General features: G+C 41.4%; 1 protein-coding gene across 2 annotated transcripts in view; it reads right to left on the bottom strand.

Annotated features, from left to right (window-relative positions):
• SLC1A3 (solute carrier family 1 (glial high affinity glutamate transporter), member 3) overlaps positions 1-17,385 on the bottom strand; it is a 138,073-nt gene that overhangs the window by 5,495 nt on the left and 115,193 nt on the right. For both annotated transcript variants that reach the window (XM_006876544.1, XM_006876545.1), the window contains exons 4-7: positions 17,037-17,079; positions 10,259-10,551; positions 4,739-4,972; positions 3,362-3,556 (exon numbers count right to left, since the gene is read on the bottom strand). In XM_006876544.1, the coding sequence (XP_006876606.1) occupies positions 3,362-3,556; positions 4,739-4,972; positions 10,259-10,551; positions 17,037-17,079 (765 nt within the window). The remainder of the gene's footprint in view (positions 1-3,361; positions 3,557-4,738; positions 4,973-10,258; positions 10,552-17,036; positions 17,080-17,385) is intronic.

The raw sequence follows: 17,385 nt of genomic DNA on the forward strand, positions 1-17,385 counted from the left end.
ACATCTTTCTGCTTTCAGCCAAGATCCATCTGGTGTCAGCAATGATAACCCTCATCTTACTTCCTTGTCTGACTACAACTTGCACCTCTGGCAATTCCCTGTCAATGTACTGTGGCATCTTTTGCAAAATTTTACTTGTATGTGATATTAATGATATTGCCTGATGTTTTCCACATTCTGTTGGGTCACCTCTCTCTGGAATGGGCATGACTATGGATCTCTTCCAATTAGTTGGCCAGGTAGCTGTCTTCCAAATTTCTTGACATAGGTAAGTGAACGCCTCCAGTGGTGCATCAGTTTGTATTCCATCAGTTTGCATTCTGTCAATTTTTTGCCAATGCCTTCAGTGCACCCTGGACTTCTTCCTTCAGTACCATTAGCTCTTGGTCATATGCTACCTCTTGAAATGGTTGAACACCGACCATTTCTTTTTGCCACAGTGACTCTGTGTATTCCTTCCATCTTATTTTGATGTTTTCTGAGTCATTCAATACTTTGCCCATTGTTGTTGTTGTTGTTAAGTGTCATCGAGTTGGCTTTGACTCATAGAGACACTGAATAGGATTCCAAGGAGCGGCTGTGAGCTTGTGGATCAAACCAACCTTGCAGTTCAAGGCATTAACCCACAGCACCACACCAGGAGTAGAATTCTTCAGTGTTGCAGTTTGAAGCTTGATTTTTTTCTCTGTCAGTTTTTTTAGCTTGAGAAATGCTGAGCCTGTACTTCCCTTTTGATTTTCTAACTCAGGTCTTTTCACATTACATTATAATACTTGACTTTATCTTCTAGAGCTGCCCTTTGAAATTTTCTGTTCAGCTCTTTTATCTCTTCATTTCTTCCATTTGCTTTAGCATCTTTATGCTGGAGGTCAAGCTTCACAGTCCCTTACAGCCTAGAAAATTCTATGGTGGCAGTTATATGCTGCCCTGTAGGTTCACTATGAGTTGGGATTGACTTACCAGCCCACAACAATGACGATGACAACAAGAACACCAGCAAAGAGAAATCATTGGAAGTGACTGAACAACTTGCAGCCTGAGCTTTTTCCTTTTTCCTATTGTCTAGCATTTGGAGGAGGTGGTGAGCCCTTCTGGACCACCTGGATGAAAGTAAGAGTCCCGAGGACATAGAACCTTCCTCCGTGGAACATCCACCAGTCCTGGGGGCTTTGTAGAACAGAGCTCCGGTGAACGACAGAGAAATGCAACTCTATCTTGTTTAAGCCATTGGCATTGTTATTGTTTTTGGCTCTGTTATATGGATTTGGACCTTTTTCATTACTAAGAACTTTTTAACCAGTGATCCAAAGTGTGCCCAAGAATACGAGGAGGCTTCAAAAAGTTCGTGGAAAACTGGAACGCAAAGATAATGGGATTTTCCCACAGACTTTTTGAAGGCCCCTCATAGGTGAGCTGAGATCCTGATCTCCCACCCCTCAGTTTAGCTGGACAGGATCTGGGGCTACCAGACCCCTAGACCAGTCACCTTGGCCAGCATCAGCCTAATCTTCTTTATATCCTACAACCATTATCATTTCCCCAGAATAATATATATTATTATTATGACACACACTGCATTTAGTTGTAAATTGGCATAAAGGTATATACTAAACATATATTCATAGAAGAACATATTTTGAAACAACATTTATATAAATGAAAAAGGTGGGGTACTGATAGAGATGAAAAGAGACTAAAGAAGTGTTTCTTGGTGGTACAAACAGGTAAGACTGACAACTGAAATGTTGGAAATTCAAGTCGATCCTTAGGCACCTTGGAAGAAAGGCCTGGTGATCTTCTGGGGCAAAAATCAGCTATTAAAAACCCTAAGTAGTCCAGAGGAGTTGCAGTTGACTTGAAGGCAACTGGTGGTTTGTTAAATATATATATCAACCAAACTCAAAGCACAAGTCTGGATTTGAGCTTGGTCTGGGAAGGCAAAAAAAAAAAAAAGGCTTTGAGACATTTTTGGGATAAATAGGGAAATTTCTGGAGAAAGATGAGACTTTCGGCTCTCCTAAAAATTTACAGCCTTGGAAACCCTATACAGAGTTACTAGGAGTTGGAACTGACTCAACAATATACAAGAAAGGGAAATTTGGGAAGCATTTTAAGTTCTTACTCGTGAGGTTATACAGAAGGGTATTCTTATTCTTAGGAGATGCACACTGAACGCTGGACAGATGAAAACCCACATGTGTACCCTCACACTGAGGGACAGCAAAAGGCACTGGAGAGAAACAGACAGACGGGCAGGAGAAGAACAATGGCAAAGTGTGAGCAATTGCTGGATCTAGGTGGGGGATACTTGTTGCAATTTTATTTTATATTTCTATATACATGGGATAATTTTCATAATAAGAGGTTGTGGAATTAAATTTAAAAAATCTGACTGTTTTCTACAATATTATATTAGGGTCTGATCATATATTAGGGTCTAATCTGGAGCGTGCTTTTATACTTACTGGTATAGTGTGCGTTTTAACTGTCAGTAAACATAAAAGGGTGGATTATGTTCACATACACACAAGACTGTGTAAGGACTAGTTCTGTAAGGATAGAAAAGAAACCAGCAAGAGTCACTTCCTACCTCTGGGGAAGAAAATGAAGAGATGGGGAAGGCATGGGAGGGAAAATGATTTTTCACTTCTTCTTGTACGTCGTTGAGCTAAGACACGTCAAATATAGCAATTAAAAAAAAAAATCTTCATAGAAATCAAATTCTCAACCTATTTTGACAGTATGGCTTCTCATCTCAAAAGTAACCCAAGAGAACAAGTGAATCCTGTTTTTCAAGTATAATTTTATTTTCTAATACTATTAATACAAGCTAAGGCATTCTAATACTTTTAAAAAACTCAGTATAACCTAACAGGGAGTTGTTTGGATTTGACTTCTTAAAAAAGACAACTATCTAGATTCCATTTTTTACACCTTTTACAAAGAATGAGTCAGATACATTTGTAGATGGTATATTGATAAATCAATCAATGGCAAAGTGTACATTTCCATTGACTTTTTAAAAAGTGAGGAAAAAAAGAAAATAGTTTCTACACAACAAACTTAAGTGAAAAGGGATGAGGCAGGCAAGTTTTATTTGTTGCTTCCTACACTTCTATGTGATTAGGATTTTGTTTTTAATGAGTGTGCCTATCTATAATAATAACAAAAGCTTTAAAAAACTATCTAAATTATCAATACCAAAACTGTTCCCCATAAGCCCCAGCCTCTTGTTATGTGAAAGCCCCTTCTCAATCAGTTTCTGCACGGCACCAATCCCCCATCACCATCTTGTCTTTGAAAGACAATCTTAAGAAAATGTGTAGAACTGATAATGTTGTGTAACACTTTCACTGCATACCTGATTGTAATAATCTGTCCAAAGTTCAGGTCGAAGTTGTTCACTTGAGCGATGAAAATGGCAGCCAAGGCCTCATAGAGAGCAGTACCATCCATGTTAATGGTGGCCCCCACGGGAAGCACAAATCTGGTGACGCGTTTGTCGACGCCAATGTTCTCCTCCAGGCACTTGAAGGTGATGGGCAGGGTGGCAGAGCTGAGAACAGGGGGACAGGGAATGTCAGCTGATGTGTATGGTCTGTGGGACACAGATGTCCTTCCTCCCCCATGACTGAACTGACAGGGAGCCGAGTGAGCACTTAGAGAAAGAGGGAAGCAGGGTCAGGAACAGTGTTTCCCCCATGGGGTCAACTGGCAGCTCTCCTCCTTCTGTTGGGTTCCTCTGTAGAAAGAACTTGTGATTATTACCCGTCACAACAGCATGTGCCAAGTCAGACAAATTGCAAACGGAAAAGTGCAGGAAAGCATAGCTTTGTCCCCTCAAATGAGCAGATAGCTAGTCATTCCCCTAGGTCCTCAGTGGGTCTAAACAACATCATATACCTGAAAGGTTAACACCCAAGACACAGTGCTCCCCTCTGGAGTCCCCAAGTGGTGCAAACAGTTAACAGACTTGGCTGCTAACTGAAAGGTTAGCAGTTCAATCCACTCAGAGACTCTTAGGAAGAAAGACCTGGTGATCTGCTTCTTAAAAACCAGCCATATCTAATCTGATGCACATGGGTCACCAGGAGTCAGACCCGACTTAACAGCATCTTGGTTTGGTATTTGGTTCCTGTGATAGTTAAGGTTTCTGTGTCAACTTGGCTTGATCAAGAGTGTCAGTGGTTAGCAGTTACAATGTAGCATCACCACTACGATGAGATCTCATATGATGCACTCCCCCGTGATGTGATCTGATGTAATTATCCTATGTATTGTAAATCCTCAAGTCTAGGATGCTAATGAGGCCAGATGCCATCTACAGCATTAGGTTACATCATGAGTCAATCTCTTCTGAGATAAAAAAGGAGAGAGGAGTGGGCAGAGCTCCCACCAAAATAAAAGAGCAGCAAGTGGAGTCATTCTTTGGACCTGGGGTCCCTGCAGTGTGAAGCAACTGGGGTCCTAGACCCAGGGGAAGACTGATGCCAAGATGTATGCAGATCTCCAAGGAATGCTGGGCCCACACATGCTGAAAAGAGACAAAGACCTTCCCCAAGAGCTAGCATTTTGAATTTGAGCTTCTAGCCTCTTAAACTGTGAAAGAATAAATTTCTGGTTGTTAAAGACATCCACTTATGGTATTTCTCTAATTGCAACATTAGATAACTAAGACAGTATCTGTAACCAGAAGGCTGTGATTCAAAGTAAAGTTCCGGGTAACCTGCACACATACCTGGAAGAGGTCCCCAGGGCTGTGATGAGGGCTTGGAGTAAGCCTGCGATAAAGACCCAGGGGTTTTTACGAGTCACCAGGAAGTAGAGTAGAGGCAGAACAATGACTGCGTGAATGAGTAAGCCCACAATGACTGTCACCGTGTACATGGCGAGCTGCCCCCCAATCACTCCCATGTCTTCCATCTCCACAATTTTCCCTGCAATCAGGAAGAGGATACCAAGAGGGGCATACCTATGTAGAAGCAAACACAGGACACAATTGGGAGTCTGGTTTCCAACAAGTTATACATCTGATAGCAAATGATAAGATAAAAGTATAGCTGATTTTCAAGCTTTTCTGCTCAGGATACTATTGCTGTTAATTGCCCCCCTCTCTTGCTCATGGGGGCCCCATACACAATGGATGGTACTATGCCATCCCTCCCAAGATCGGTTGCAGATCAGACGGTTGTGATTCATAGGGCTTTCATTGGGAAGTAGATAGCCAGGTGTTTCTTCCTAGTCTTAGTCTGGAAGTTTCACTGACACCTGGTCAGCCTCCTAACAACACACAGCCTCTACTGACAGATGCATGAGGTGTATTCGTCAGGAATTGAATGTGGGTGTCTTGTATGGAAAGTAAGAACTCTACCACGGAACCACCATGGCCCCCACAATACTATTAGGACTTCCAAATGCTGTGGATTGTTTTTGTTTGTTTGTTTGTTTTTTTAATGCAAATTTCCCCTGGTTACTGGTGAATCAGGTATTCTACTTCACTCACAGTTTTCTCAAGATAGGATTGTTATTTTTTCCCCCTAAATCTATGACAAAAGGCAGAGACAGATAATGTCTATATTTTTTTCTTCTCCTATTAGCTGTCCTTTCATCACACCTGGGTCATTGTTCTGGTCCTCAGATGTCATCATTGGCTCAGCCTCCTGCTCCCCTGAAGTGCCAAAGCCCGGAGAATCAACAGCCAGACTTTTAGAAGCATTTCTCACATCGGAGCCGGACTCCCCAGTTAAAGTAATCAATGTCATCTCAGAGTTCTAGATTGACAGTCAGCTCTCTTCTTCATGGACCACTTTGATGGCCTTTTCCATATCCACGCAGCACTTGCAATAGAACTTAATTTTATTCTAACCAACCATTGCACTTAAGCAAATGGAGCATGGTGGCTCTGCAGGATAAACACTGGACTGCAAACCACAAGGCCAGAAGTTCGAGCCCACCAGCTACTCTGTGGGAGAAAGGGGAGGCTTTCTGATCCTGCAAAGATTCACAGCTTCAGAAACCCTATACAGGGTTGCTATGAGTCAGAACCAATTCGATGGCACTTAACAACAACAATAAATTTCAGATGAAATTTTACTGTATTGTGCAAATGAAGAGTGAATTTGACCTGCAGTAAGTTATAAGTAACCATGAAATAAATTCAGAGTTATTAAAGTTAATTTAGTGTACATGTATGGACTGCTACAATCAGAGTTATAAGTGCCCTGATTGAGAAATTATTACTCACCGCTATAGCCATTGGTGAACTTCCCCTTGTCAATGCAACCAAGAATGAACAACTGAGATACAAAATGATTTGCACATATTGAAATAGTCTCTTCTGTTTGGAGGACCCCTTACCCCACTTTCAACTTCTTTTGCCTGATATATTCAGTAAACTGCAATCAAATTCATATTACTAAAAACAGAGAAACTAACCACTCCGAAGGAAAAGGGCCTGCTGAGAACACTGTAGGACGTCCTTTAAATGGAAAAATACAATGTTTCTTTTAAAAAAAGCCCCTTAAAAACACAGCCAGGAAATTATAGGAGTACCTGTTTTCAGAAATGCATTAAATCAATGTTGAATGTGCAGGCGACTGTACCGCTAGAGAAGCTACATGTGAGGTTCATTCAGTGGCTTTGAATGGGCTTCTTTCATAACAGAGGTGAAAGGTGGAGGCATTTTAATAATATGAAGATAAATGTCCACTTTCAGCTGTGCCAGGACTTCAGTGGAGACTTCCAGTTGGGGGCTCCTGTGGAGACCACAATCTGTCCAGTCTTTGTGCCTAAATTCATATTCATCTCGTATAAACTCCTGAAAAATGGACTTCTCTGAGCTTTGGTGACCATAAAGACAAAAGGTATTTTTAATCATGTTGGAGAGTGAGCGCCTTTCTTTAAAAAAAAATGGATGCTTTCTTGCCTCAGGTGCCAAGGAGGAGTTTGGATTAAAAATACTGGATAAAAGAAAAGCAAGCTCACCCAAGGCCTACTGCCATCAAGGGAGGCTCATTGCTGGGGAAAATGTACTTTTTCAAGGTTCATGTTTCTCTTTGAATTAAGTTTTTTACTTTGTCTCTTGGTTTCAACTTTATTAAGGGAAGTTTTGTTATAAAGTGTGGCTTGGCATTCTATCATACTTCCCTCAAGTTCTTTTAGGCTTGCAGCTGAATTGCTGTTTCTTTCTTCCTTAGGGCTGAAGGGGAATAGGAAGGAGATGGTTTTTCCGATGGCCTAGGGCCTCTGTGGAGTCCTGGTGTGGTGCCGTAAGATCAGCACTGGACCACAAGGTCAGCAGTTCAAACTCACCAGCTGCTCCTCAGAAACCCTATACAGGGTCACTATGAGTCAGAACTGATTCAATGGCACTTGGTAGCTCACTGGTAGAATTCTTGCCTCCACGTGGGAAACACAGGTTTGGTTCCAAGCCAGTGAAGCTTGTGCACAACCACACCCGCCTGTCCTTGGAAGCTTTTGTGTTGCTGAACAAGTCTCAGTGAAGCTTTCAGACTGGGATGGCCTGAAACTTCTGAACACATGTCTATGAAATCCCTAGGGTTCATAACAGTCCAATCCATAACCGATCATGGTGATGGTGCAAAATCAGGTAGCATTAAAAAAAAAGTGTTCAGAATATATATACAGCAAAAACCAACACTAATTCAACAGTTTCCGTATGTTCAATTCAGTGATACTGATTACATTCTTTGGGTTCAACATTCTCGGCCTCCTTTTCTGAGCTGTTTCTTCCTCATCAACATAAACTTACTGTGCCCTGAAGTTCCTCGAGAATCTTTTGAGTTGCTTTTGTCAGTTTGATCTCATATAGATACTTCATAAAAGAGCATAATGCTTAAGGCAGACATATTTTTACTTAAGGAGCTCTGGTAGCATAGTGGTTATGAGTCGGGCTGATAATCCCAAGGTCAGCAGTTCAAAACTAGCAGTTCCGCAGGAGAAAGATGAAGCTTTCGGCTCCTGTAAAGATCTATAGCCTCTGAAACGCTATACAGGATCACCATGAATCGAAACCGACTCCACGGCACCTCACCACCACCACCAAGCTAACTACTGTTTAGCTATAAGAAGGCTTAAGGAACTATTTTCTGTTTCAGGTTTAAAGAACTATCTCACGGCCATAGTTTCATAGATTAATGAGCCTCTATGGCTGCAGGAAGAAAGGAGCTCTGGTAGCGTAGTGGTTACAAATCGGGCTGTGAACCTCAAGGTCAGCAGTTCGAAACTACCAGCCGCTCTGAGGGAGAAAGATGAGGCTTTCTGCTCCCATAAAGATTCACAGCCTCGGAAACCCTGTACGGGGTCGCTATGGGTCGCAACCGACTCCACAGCACTTAACAACAACAACAACAATGGCTGCAGGAAGTCTGGTGTCTGTATAAATTTGAAATTCTATTCTCTACCTCCCCCTTTTGATAAGGATTATTCTATAGAATATTTGATCCAAATGTTCAGTAATGGCAGCCAGACACCATCCAGTTCCGGTCTCATAACAAACATGGCAGTTGTTCATAGAAGTAATTAACCCCACAGGCCATATCCTCTTTCTATTCCTGTCTCTTCTTCCTCCACTGCTCCAGGCAAATAAAGACCAATTGTTATGCTTTAGGCAGCCACGTCTAGCTGCTCCTCGGAAACCCTACATAGGGTCACTATGAGTCAGAACTAGCTCGACAGCACTTAACAAAACAAACAAATCTCCAGGGTCTGGTGCTGTATGCTTGGCATGTAGTTGTTTTGTGCTGTTGAGTTGGCTCTGACAGCAGAATGAAACACAGCCTGGTCTTGTGCCATTCTCACAATTGCTGTTCTGTTTATGCTACTGTTGTAGCTACTCATTGTAAGTCTTTACCTTGTTCACTGGTCTTCTAGTTAACCAAATATGATGTCCTTTTCCAGGACCTGGATTTTCCTAATAACATGTCCAAAGTACTTGAGACAAAGACTCACCATTCTTGCTTCCATAGAGCATTCTGGCCGTACTTCTTCCGTGACAAATTTGTTTGTCCTTCTGGCAGTCCATGGTACTTTCAATATTCCTCACAAGCATCGTCATTCAAATGTGTTAACTCTTCTGTGGTTTTCCTTATTCATTGTCTAGTTTTCACATGCATATAAGGCAATTGGAAATACCATGGTTTGGGCCAGGCATACCTTAGTCTTCAAAGTGACATGTTTGCTCTTGAACACTTTAAAGAGGTCTTTTGCAGTGGATTTGCCCAATGCACTCACTATGTTGTTTGATTTCTTGACTGCTGCTTGCTTCCATGGGCATTGATTATGGATCCAAGCAAACTGAAACTCTTGACAGCTTCAATTTTTTCTGTTTATTATGACAATATTTATTGATTCAGTTGTGGGACACAGTAGACACTCATTAAATGTTTATTGAATGAATAACTGCATGGATTTAAAATGGAGGAATGAGGAATAGTATCTTACCACTAGGGGTAAAGGAGTGGATACCTTTCAAAGAGAAGCAAGCAAGCTTACTAAAGTAGGTTTTCATATAGGCTCAAACCTCTGGTGGTGATGGTGGTGGTGATGTGCTGTGGAATTGGTTCCGACTCATAGCGACCCTGTATAGGGTTTCCAGGCTGTAAGTCTTTATGGGAGCAGAAAGCCTCATCTTTCTCCAGTGGAGCATCTGGTAGATTCAAAGGACCGACCTTGCCATTAGCTGCCCAGCTCATAGTCCAGTATTCTAGCTGGACTTCTTTCAAAACTCTAGAGGCTAGGAAACTGTTTATTGATTTTCGTGTGTTTTCCAGAGTAAGATCATAGCAACTGGTTCTCCATATAGTATCTTCTCAATATAGAACACATGTGGCTAGCAATAAGCATCTTGCTTATAGCACACAGGAGTCCTGGTGTGGTGCCGTGGAATAAGCACAAGGTCCGTTTGAACCACAAGGTCAGCAGTTCAAACTCACCAGCCACTCCTCAGAAACCTTATACAGGGTTGCTATGAGTTGGAACCAACTTGACAGCACTTAACACCACCACCAACAGTATAACACATGGGGTCCCTGGGTGGTGTAAACATGTAATATGCGCAGCTGCTAACCAAAAGGTTGGAGATTCAAATCCACCTGGAGGCGACTTAGGAGAAAGACTTGGAAATCTACTTCTGCAAAATCAGTTAAAGTTCTCTCTGGATACATGGGGTTGCCAGGAGTCTGAGTCGGCTTGATAGCAACTGGTTTATATAGCATAGAGAGCAAATGGAAATACATACCACATGATCACGGCTACCAGCCTCATGATGGCTTCATTAAGAGAGTCAAAGAATTCTCTCAGGGCCTGCCCCTGCTCCTTCATGTTTCCAATCACAAAACCAAAGCACATGGAAAAGACCACGAGCCCCAGGGCGTTGACTCCATTCACAGACCCCGGAACTGGGATCAGCTCCTCTCTGATCCGAGTGAGCGTTTCCAAGGCCTCTGACACGTTGTTTATCACAGCGCCCATGAGTGTGTCGTTAGGCTGGACAGGCACTTTAAAACTCCTCTTCTCATAGTTGGTTTTAAACTTAAAATGAAAAAGCATAACAGGAATTGAAGGTGATTTAAAAATTTTCTTTGTTATTTCCCTGTTGTCCAAATTTTCTATAATAACACACATTACGTTACACTCAGAGGATAGTGTTGTAGAAAGTGTCTAAATCAATCAATCTATCTATCATCTATCTGTCAATCTAGTTACAAATCCCACCCCCTTCTCAATGTTGACAGACACAAACACAATCAAATACATAGAACAGGAAAATAAATGGCTGACCAAAGACGTTGAGCTCACCATCCACATGTGTTTTTGCTTTATTCTGAACTCCTAATAAAGTGACTATAATGTGATTTAAATAAACAAAGAAAGAAACAAACCATAAATCTGAATACAATAGTCCCTTTGATTCCTTGTGGGATCACACTATGGGACCATAGATAACTTATGCTATCCTTTTCTCAGATTTTACAGCTGTGAAACAAAGATTGTGGTTCACAAAGCATATAAAAACATTTTGTAAACTTTAAAGCATTCCACGAATGTTGGCCGTTGTTCTTGTGTGCCGTTGAGTCAGTTCCGACTCATAGCGACCCTGTATAGGGTTTCTGAGGAGCAGCTGGTGAGTTTGAACTGCCCACCTTGCAGTTCAAAGCCACCTTACGATCCAGTACTTTATCCTGCAGAGCTATACCAGGACTCCAGTGGTGTTCAATGACAAAGACTTAGTTGGAGATTTTGGTGGAGATTAAAAATGAAAAATCCCCAGTCTTCAAGGCATTCCTGGTATTGTTTTTTTCTAATTTTCATTTTATTGTGGTAAAAAACGTTCTACGAAACGTTTTCCATTCTAGCTATTTTAAGTATACGATTCAGTGGTGTTACTGACATCCACCAGGTCCTGCTTCCATCACATTATTGCTGTTGTTAAGTACTGTGGAGTCAGTTCTGACTCACAGTGACCCTGCACAGGGTTTCCAAGGCTGTAAATCTTTATGGGAGCAGAATGCCTCAGCTTTCTCCCGCGGAACTGCTGGTAGTTTTGAACTGCTGACCTTGAAGTTGGCAGCCCAACTCGTAACCACTATGCTACCAGAGCTCCTTTAACCATCACATTATCCATTGCTAAATGTTCTAACATCACCCTCTAACAGATCCTCAGTATCATTTCAGCAATTGCTCCCATTCTCTCCTCCCCCCAGGCCCTGGTAACCACTAAAAAAACCCTTGTCTCTGTGCATTTGCCTATTCTTAATAGTTTTTTTAAGTGGGATCATATCAGACATAGCAGATTTGTCCTTTTGCATTTGATTTATTTCATTCAGCATATTTTCAAAGTTCCATTCATATCATAGCAGGTATCCAAATTTCATTTCTCTTTATGGCTAAAAACATTGCATTGTATATATGTGCCACATTTTGTTCATCCATCCATCTGCTGATGGGCTTGGGTGGTTTCCACTTTAACTATTGTGACTAGCACTGCAATGAACACTGTTAAATGCCTATCTGTTTGAGTTTCTGGTTTTAAGTCTTTTGGGTACATACTGAGGCATGGAATTGCTGGCAAGAAGATAAGCACTCAGCTACTAACCAGAAGGCATGTGGTTTGAACACACAAGCCACTGCACGGGAGAAAGATGTGGCAGCCTGCTTCTGTAAAGGGTTTTAGCCTTGGAATCTCTGGGGGGCAGTACTACTGTCCTAGAGGGTCACTATGAGTCAGAACAGATTTGACAGCAATGGGTCTGATTTTGTTTTTTATGGTTATTCTTTAACTTTTTGAGGAATCACTCGACTTCCATTATTTCTGTACCATTTTACACTGTCAGCAAAAGAAAAGGACATTAGTTTCTGCACATTCTATCTGACATTTGCCAGTTCCCTTTTTCTGATAACAGCAGCCACCCCCGTGGGTATGAGGATATTACAAATAAGAATAGGTACATAATTATTATTTGGTGGTGACGACCCACTTCTCTAAATCCATGGTAGGATTTCTCTTCTTATTCAAGAGATGATCTTTTCTATATCACTTCTGCTTAGATCCCCCAGACAGAAGATACTGAGTTCATTACAATGACCATATAAATGAATGAAGGCCATTCCTCTATGACTTTAATTAGAGCACAATTCCTGGCTCTGATGATGATGATGATGGTAGAATATCAGAGAGAATAACAGTGCAGGGATGGATGGGGGCTGAATCCAGGGTCTCAGGAAAAAGTACAGCTGTAAATGAAGTGCTGGGTCATTGATCTACTTCTTAGTAATGGGAGACTTGCTCGTCTACTGGAAAACTACACTTGCCAAACAAGGAAATGGCCAACTATCCGTACTGTGGACATGTCCCTGAACAACAGAGGTAATGTGGGTAATTGTAAACAACTAAGAAATCAACTAATCCCTGTCTGTTTCCATTTCCAATCAACTCTCAAATTCGCTTTCTTCCACTGTAGGTGTTGTTGTTGTTGTTGTTAGGTGCCATTGAGTAGGTACCGACCCATAGCGACCTCATGCGTAGTAGAACAAAACACTGCCCGATCCTGGGCCAACCTCACCACTGTAGGTGGGATACTACATTTAATGGATAGTCCAGGTAGATTGTCAGTTCTGATCAACCTTTCCTATGCTTCCAATTGTTTTTCCATAGACACCATTGATAATTGTAGTGAGTTGAACTGTCCCCCCCCCCCAAAAGATCTGTTCAAGTTCTAACACCTGTGAATATGATTTTCTTTAGAAATAGTTATTACAGATATAACCAAGTTAAGGTAAGGTTATACCTGGTTGGGGTGGACCCTAAATCCTATGAGAGGAGTTTTACTATTGTTGTTGTTGTATGCTGTTGTGTACTGTTGAATCATCGTTACCCTCTAGGACAAAGTAGAACTGGCCCATAGGGTTTCTTTATGGGAACAGATCAGTAGGCCTTTTCTCCTGCAGGTTCTAAGTGCCAACTATTTGGATATAGAGACAAACACAGTGAAGGCCAGGTGGAGAGAGAGGCAGAGACTGGAGCGCTACATTCACAAACCAAGAATTGCAGGGAGCCACCAGAGTCTAGAGTTTCCCTAAGGAGGGAGCTCTAGAAAACTCTAGTCAAATCTATTAGCCGACTTAGAAATTCCAACTTTGCATTCTGTTCTAAACCAAAGAGATTTGGGAAGATACACTGCTACCCTTTTAAAATCCTACAAATGCAAAAATCCAAAGATAAAAACAATAAATCTTCACGAGGCAGCACTTCTCCCATCGGAAAGATCTGGAAACCAGCATTTTTGCGATCCCCTGATGTCCCTTCACTGACTGGAATGGTCAGCCCCATGGTGGAATTGAAAGCGGTTTATTATTTATGGTCACATATGGCTTTGAATTTTAAAAAGTCAGATTTGGCATCTTAGGCTTTTTCTTTGTAAAAACAAAAACAAAATGTTTTTGTTAAGTGCCATCCCTTGAATTAGTAGTTTCTGCATGTAGTACCTATTTGACAAAGTCTTAATAAAAATTGTAAACAGGGGAGTGCAAAACAAGACTGATTTCTATGTAGAAAATCCTGTTCTCCACAGGTCAGGGTTTGGTGTGTGCTATAGATCCTAAGCAGATAACAAGGAGGATGACAACTGGTTGAATTGACACCATTGGGAGAAATGTAGGAGTCCCTGGGTGGCACATTTGGTTAAGCATTCGACTACTAACTGAAGGAACCATCGGTGATTTGAACCCATCCAGAGATACTCCAGAAAAAAGGCTTGGCAAAGTCACAGCTCCATTCTATGTACACATGGGTCACTGTGTGTCAGAACCAACTCAATAGCAATTGGTTTGGTTTATTGGTTTGGAGAACTATTTCAGAATGCTTAGTTAGCCACAAACCAAACCCACTGCTGAATCGATTCCAAGTCATAGAGACCGTATAGAATAGAGTAGAACTGCTGCTCCCTAGGATTCCTGAAGCTGTAATACTTTGTGGAAGCAGACTGTCTCATTTTCCTCCCATGGAGTGGCTAATGGGTTCAACCCACCAACTTTTCAGTTAGCAGCCCAGCGCTCTAACTGTGCCACCAGGGCCACTTTTTATTTCACCCAAGATGGTTAATTTTTCCCCTTTTAATACTTTGGGGCAAAAAGGCTTTTTTTTTTTTTTAAAGTAGCATTGGAAAAATGTTACTAATCTTATCTTTAAAAAGGAAAATGTATTTGTATACACAAAAGAGAGCCAAGAATTGCTTGGCAACAGGGTTAAGTAGGAACTGGACCTTTGGCCACCCTGAAATTAGCTTTCTAGGAAGCAGAATGGAAGCACAGAGAAGGGACAGGAATTGGAGTCAACACAATGGATTTGGATTCTGAGACTACCCGTGAGATCTTGGGCCTGTTACCTACTCCACCTGGGCTCTCAGTTGAGATGCTACATCAACGTAGTGAAGATGGTTACACTCACCACAGTTTTATTTACCAGCTCATCGTATTTATATGTATCAAGTAATAGCAGTGTTGGACACTTAAAGGCATTCAATCAATGCTGATACTATGCTTTTATGATATGGCTCCCCATTTTAGAATATAGGTCTATGGCCATACCACCCTGAAAGCACCCAATCTTGTTTGATCTTGGAAGCTAAGCAGGGTGGAGCCAGAGTAGTACTTGGAAGGGAGACTGCCTAGGAATATCAGGTGCTGTCGGATTTTTAAGGAGCTCTGGTAACAAACTGGTTATGAGTCGGGCTTCTAACCTCAAGGTCAGCAGTTTGAAACTACCAGCCGTTCCATGGGAGAAAGATGAGGCTTTCTGTTTCCGTAAAGATTTACAGCCTGGGAAACCGTATGCAGGAATACTATGAGTTGGAACCTAGTCCATGGCACACCACAACCACCACCATTTAGAATAGAGGAGCCCCTGGATGGAGAGAACAGTTAACAAGCTTGGCTACTAACTAGAAAGTTGGAGATTCTAGTCAACACAGAGGTGCTTCAGGAGACGACCCTATGGAACACAGCTCTATTCGACTCCACCATGAACTGAAGTGGACATGAGAGGAACTGATTACTGGTTTTAGAATACTTAGAACCTTTGTTATTGTTGTTAGGTGCCATTGAGTCAGTACCAACTCATAGCTACCCTATGCACAATAGAATGAAACACTGCCCAGTCTTGGGCCAACCTCACAATCATTGCTATGCTTGAGCCCTTTGTAGATTTTTTTTTCATTATTTGGAGAATACTTTATTAGTTTCTATAATCAAACCCATGCAGATAATACCTTACATAGTTAATACAGTGCATTACCCCTGTACAAATGGACAAAAAAATTAAGTTTAATGTTTCCAGACCAATATGGCTGTTAATTTCTGTACAGTGCCAACTCAATGTGGTACAACTAGGATACTTTTTCCAAAGTTGACAGCACAGCTAAAGTTTCCAAAACTCAAATTATATATATAAAGTCCAATCCCAGTGTTAAGCACCAATGGCAACACCAGCTTTTCCAGGTTCTGCAGTTATCTGAACAAAATTATAAAGACATCCAGCACACTCCATTAAAAAAAAGAAAGGAAAAAGTATCAAACAAAACCTCAGAAAACAGCAAAGTTCCTTTACTGTTGTGGTCCCTGGCACCAACTGTCATCTGGAAAGAAAACATCCTAGAATAACGTCATTAAAACAGCTCTAATATAGCACAGTGACTACGACATGTCATAAAGCAAGTACCCATTGATTTATAAATCAAACCAAGCCACCTGAAACATCTTCCTAAGCTTCTTTAAAATAAATTGTAAAATGTATTTTACTTTGGAGTTGGCTTGTTCAGTGGGCATTGGGGAACTGGGCTGTGGGGAGGGGCGGTTGATAACAGGTCAGGAGTAGACAGAGAGGGGGAAAGTGGACATTCTGATTACTGTTCCTAACAATAACAGACTCAAACAGCTATTTGTATGCATGACACACAAGTCCTTAGTACGAGGTGTGGAGCCATAGTGTAGGTAAACACTCCACCTCAAGGTTGATTTGAACTGTGAGGCTGGTGGTTCAAACTCACTAGCCTTTCCTTGGAAACCTTATACAGGGTTGCTATGAGTCAGAACCGGATCAACAGCACTAAACAACAGTACAAGGTAGTCTTGGTGGTTTAGTGGTTAAACACTCAGCTGCTAACCAAAAGGTGGGTGGTTCTAACCCACCAGCCACTTCTTGGGAGAAAGCTGTGGCAGTTTGCGTCTGCAGAGATTACAACCCTGTATGCCCTATGAGGCAGTCTTACTCTTCTTATAGGGTCACTATGAGTCCTAACCTACTCAGTGATAATGAACTTGGGGTTTTGTTTTTGGACAAAATAAGAACCACTGTTTGTTCCCTAAACTAGGCAACCCTAGTGATTTCCATCTGGTAGGCAAGAAATGTTCTTTACTTCAGAGGAAAAAAAAAAAAAAAAAAAAAGAGACCCCTTCTCTTTGGGGTCTAAAGTTGCCAAAGAGGAATTTCAAAGGTGAATTAGTAGCTGTTGAGTATTTACCTGTTTAAAGCAGGCTTCCACCAGATTTGGAGGGAACATGTTCCTGCAAAGAAAGCAATAGTCACTTGAAAAAATTCCCAAATAATAAGTCGGCTCCTTACATACCATTTCAGTGTGTCTTACTGAACCAATGGAAGGGAAAGATTTTTGTGGATTTCATGACCTGAACGGGGACATATGTGACCCATGTTTTTCAGAAAAGTCCCAAATGTCCTTTCGTCAGATCATGTGAGTCTTGGTTCATCATCCAAACTTTGCTCTCAGGGAAATATCAAAGTGAGACTGGAAATGTCTTTTGTCACAAGCATTCTGGTTATAACTGAGATATTATTTCGTATTAGTGATTTTA

The sequence above is a fragment of the Chrysochloris asiatica genome, unplaced genomic scaffold (assembly GCF_000296735.1).
Source record: "Chrysochloris asiatica unplaced genomic scaffold, ChrAsi1.0 scaffold00390, whole genome shotgun sequence".
NCBI classification, from domain to species: Eukaryota; Metazoa; Chordata; class Mammalia; order Afrosoricida; family Chrysochloridae; genus Chrysochloris; species Chrysochloris asiatica.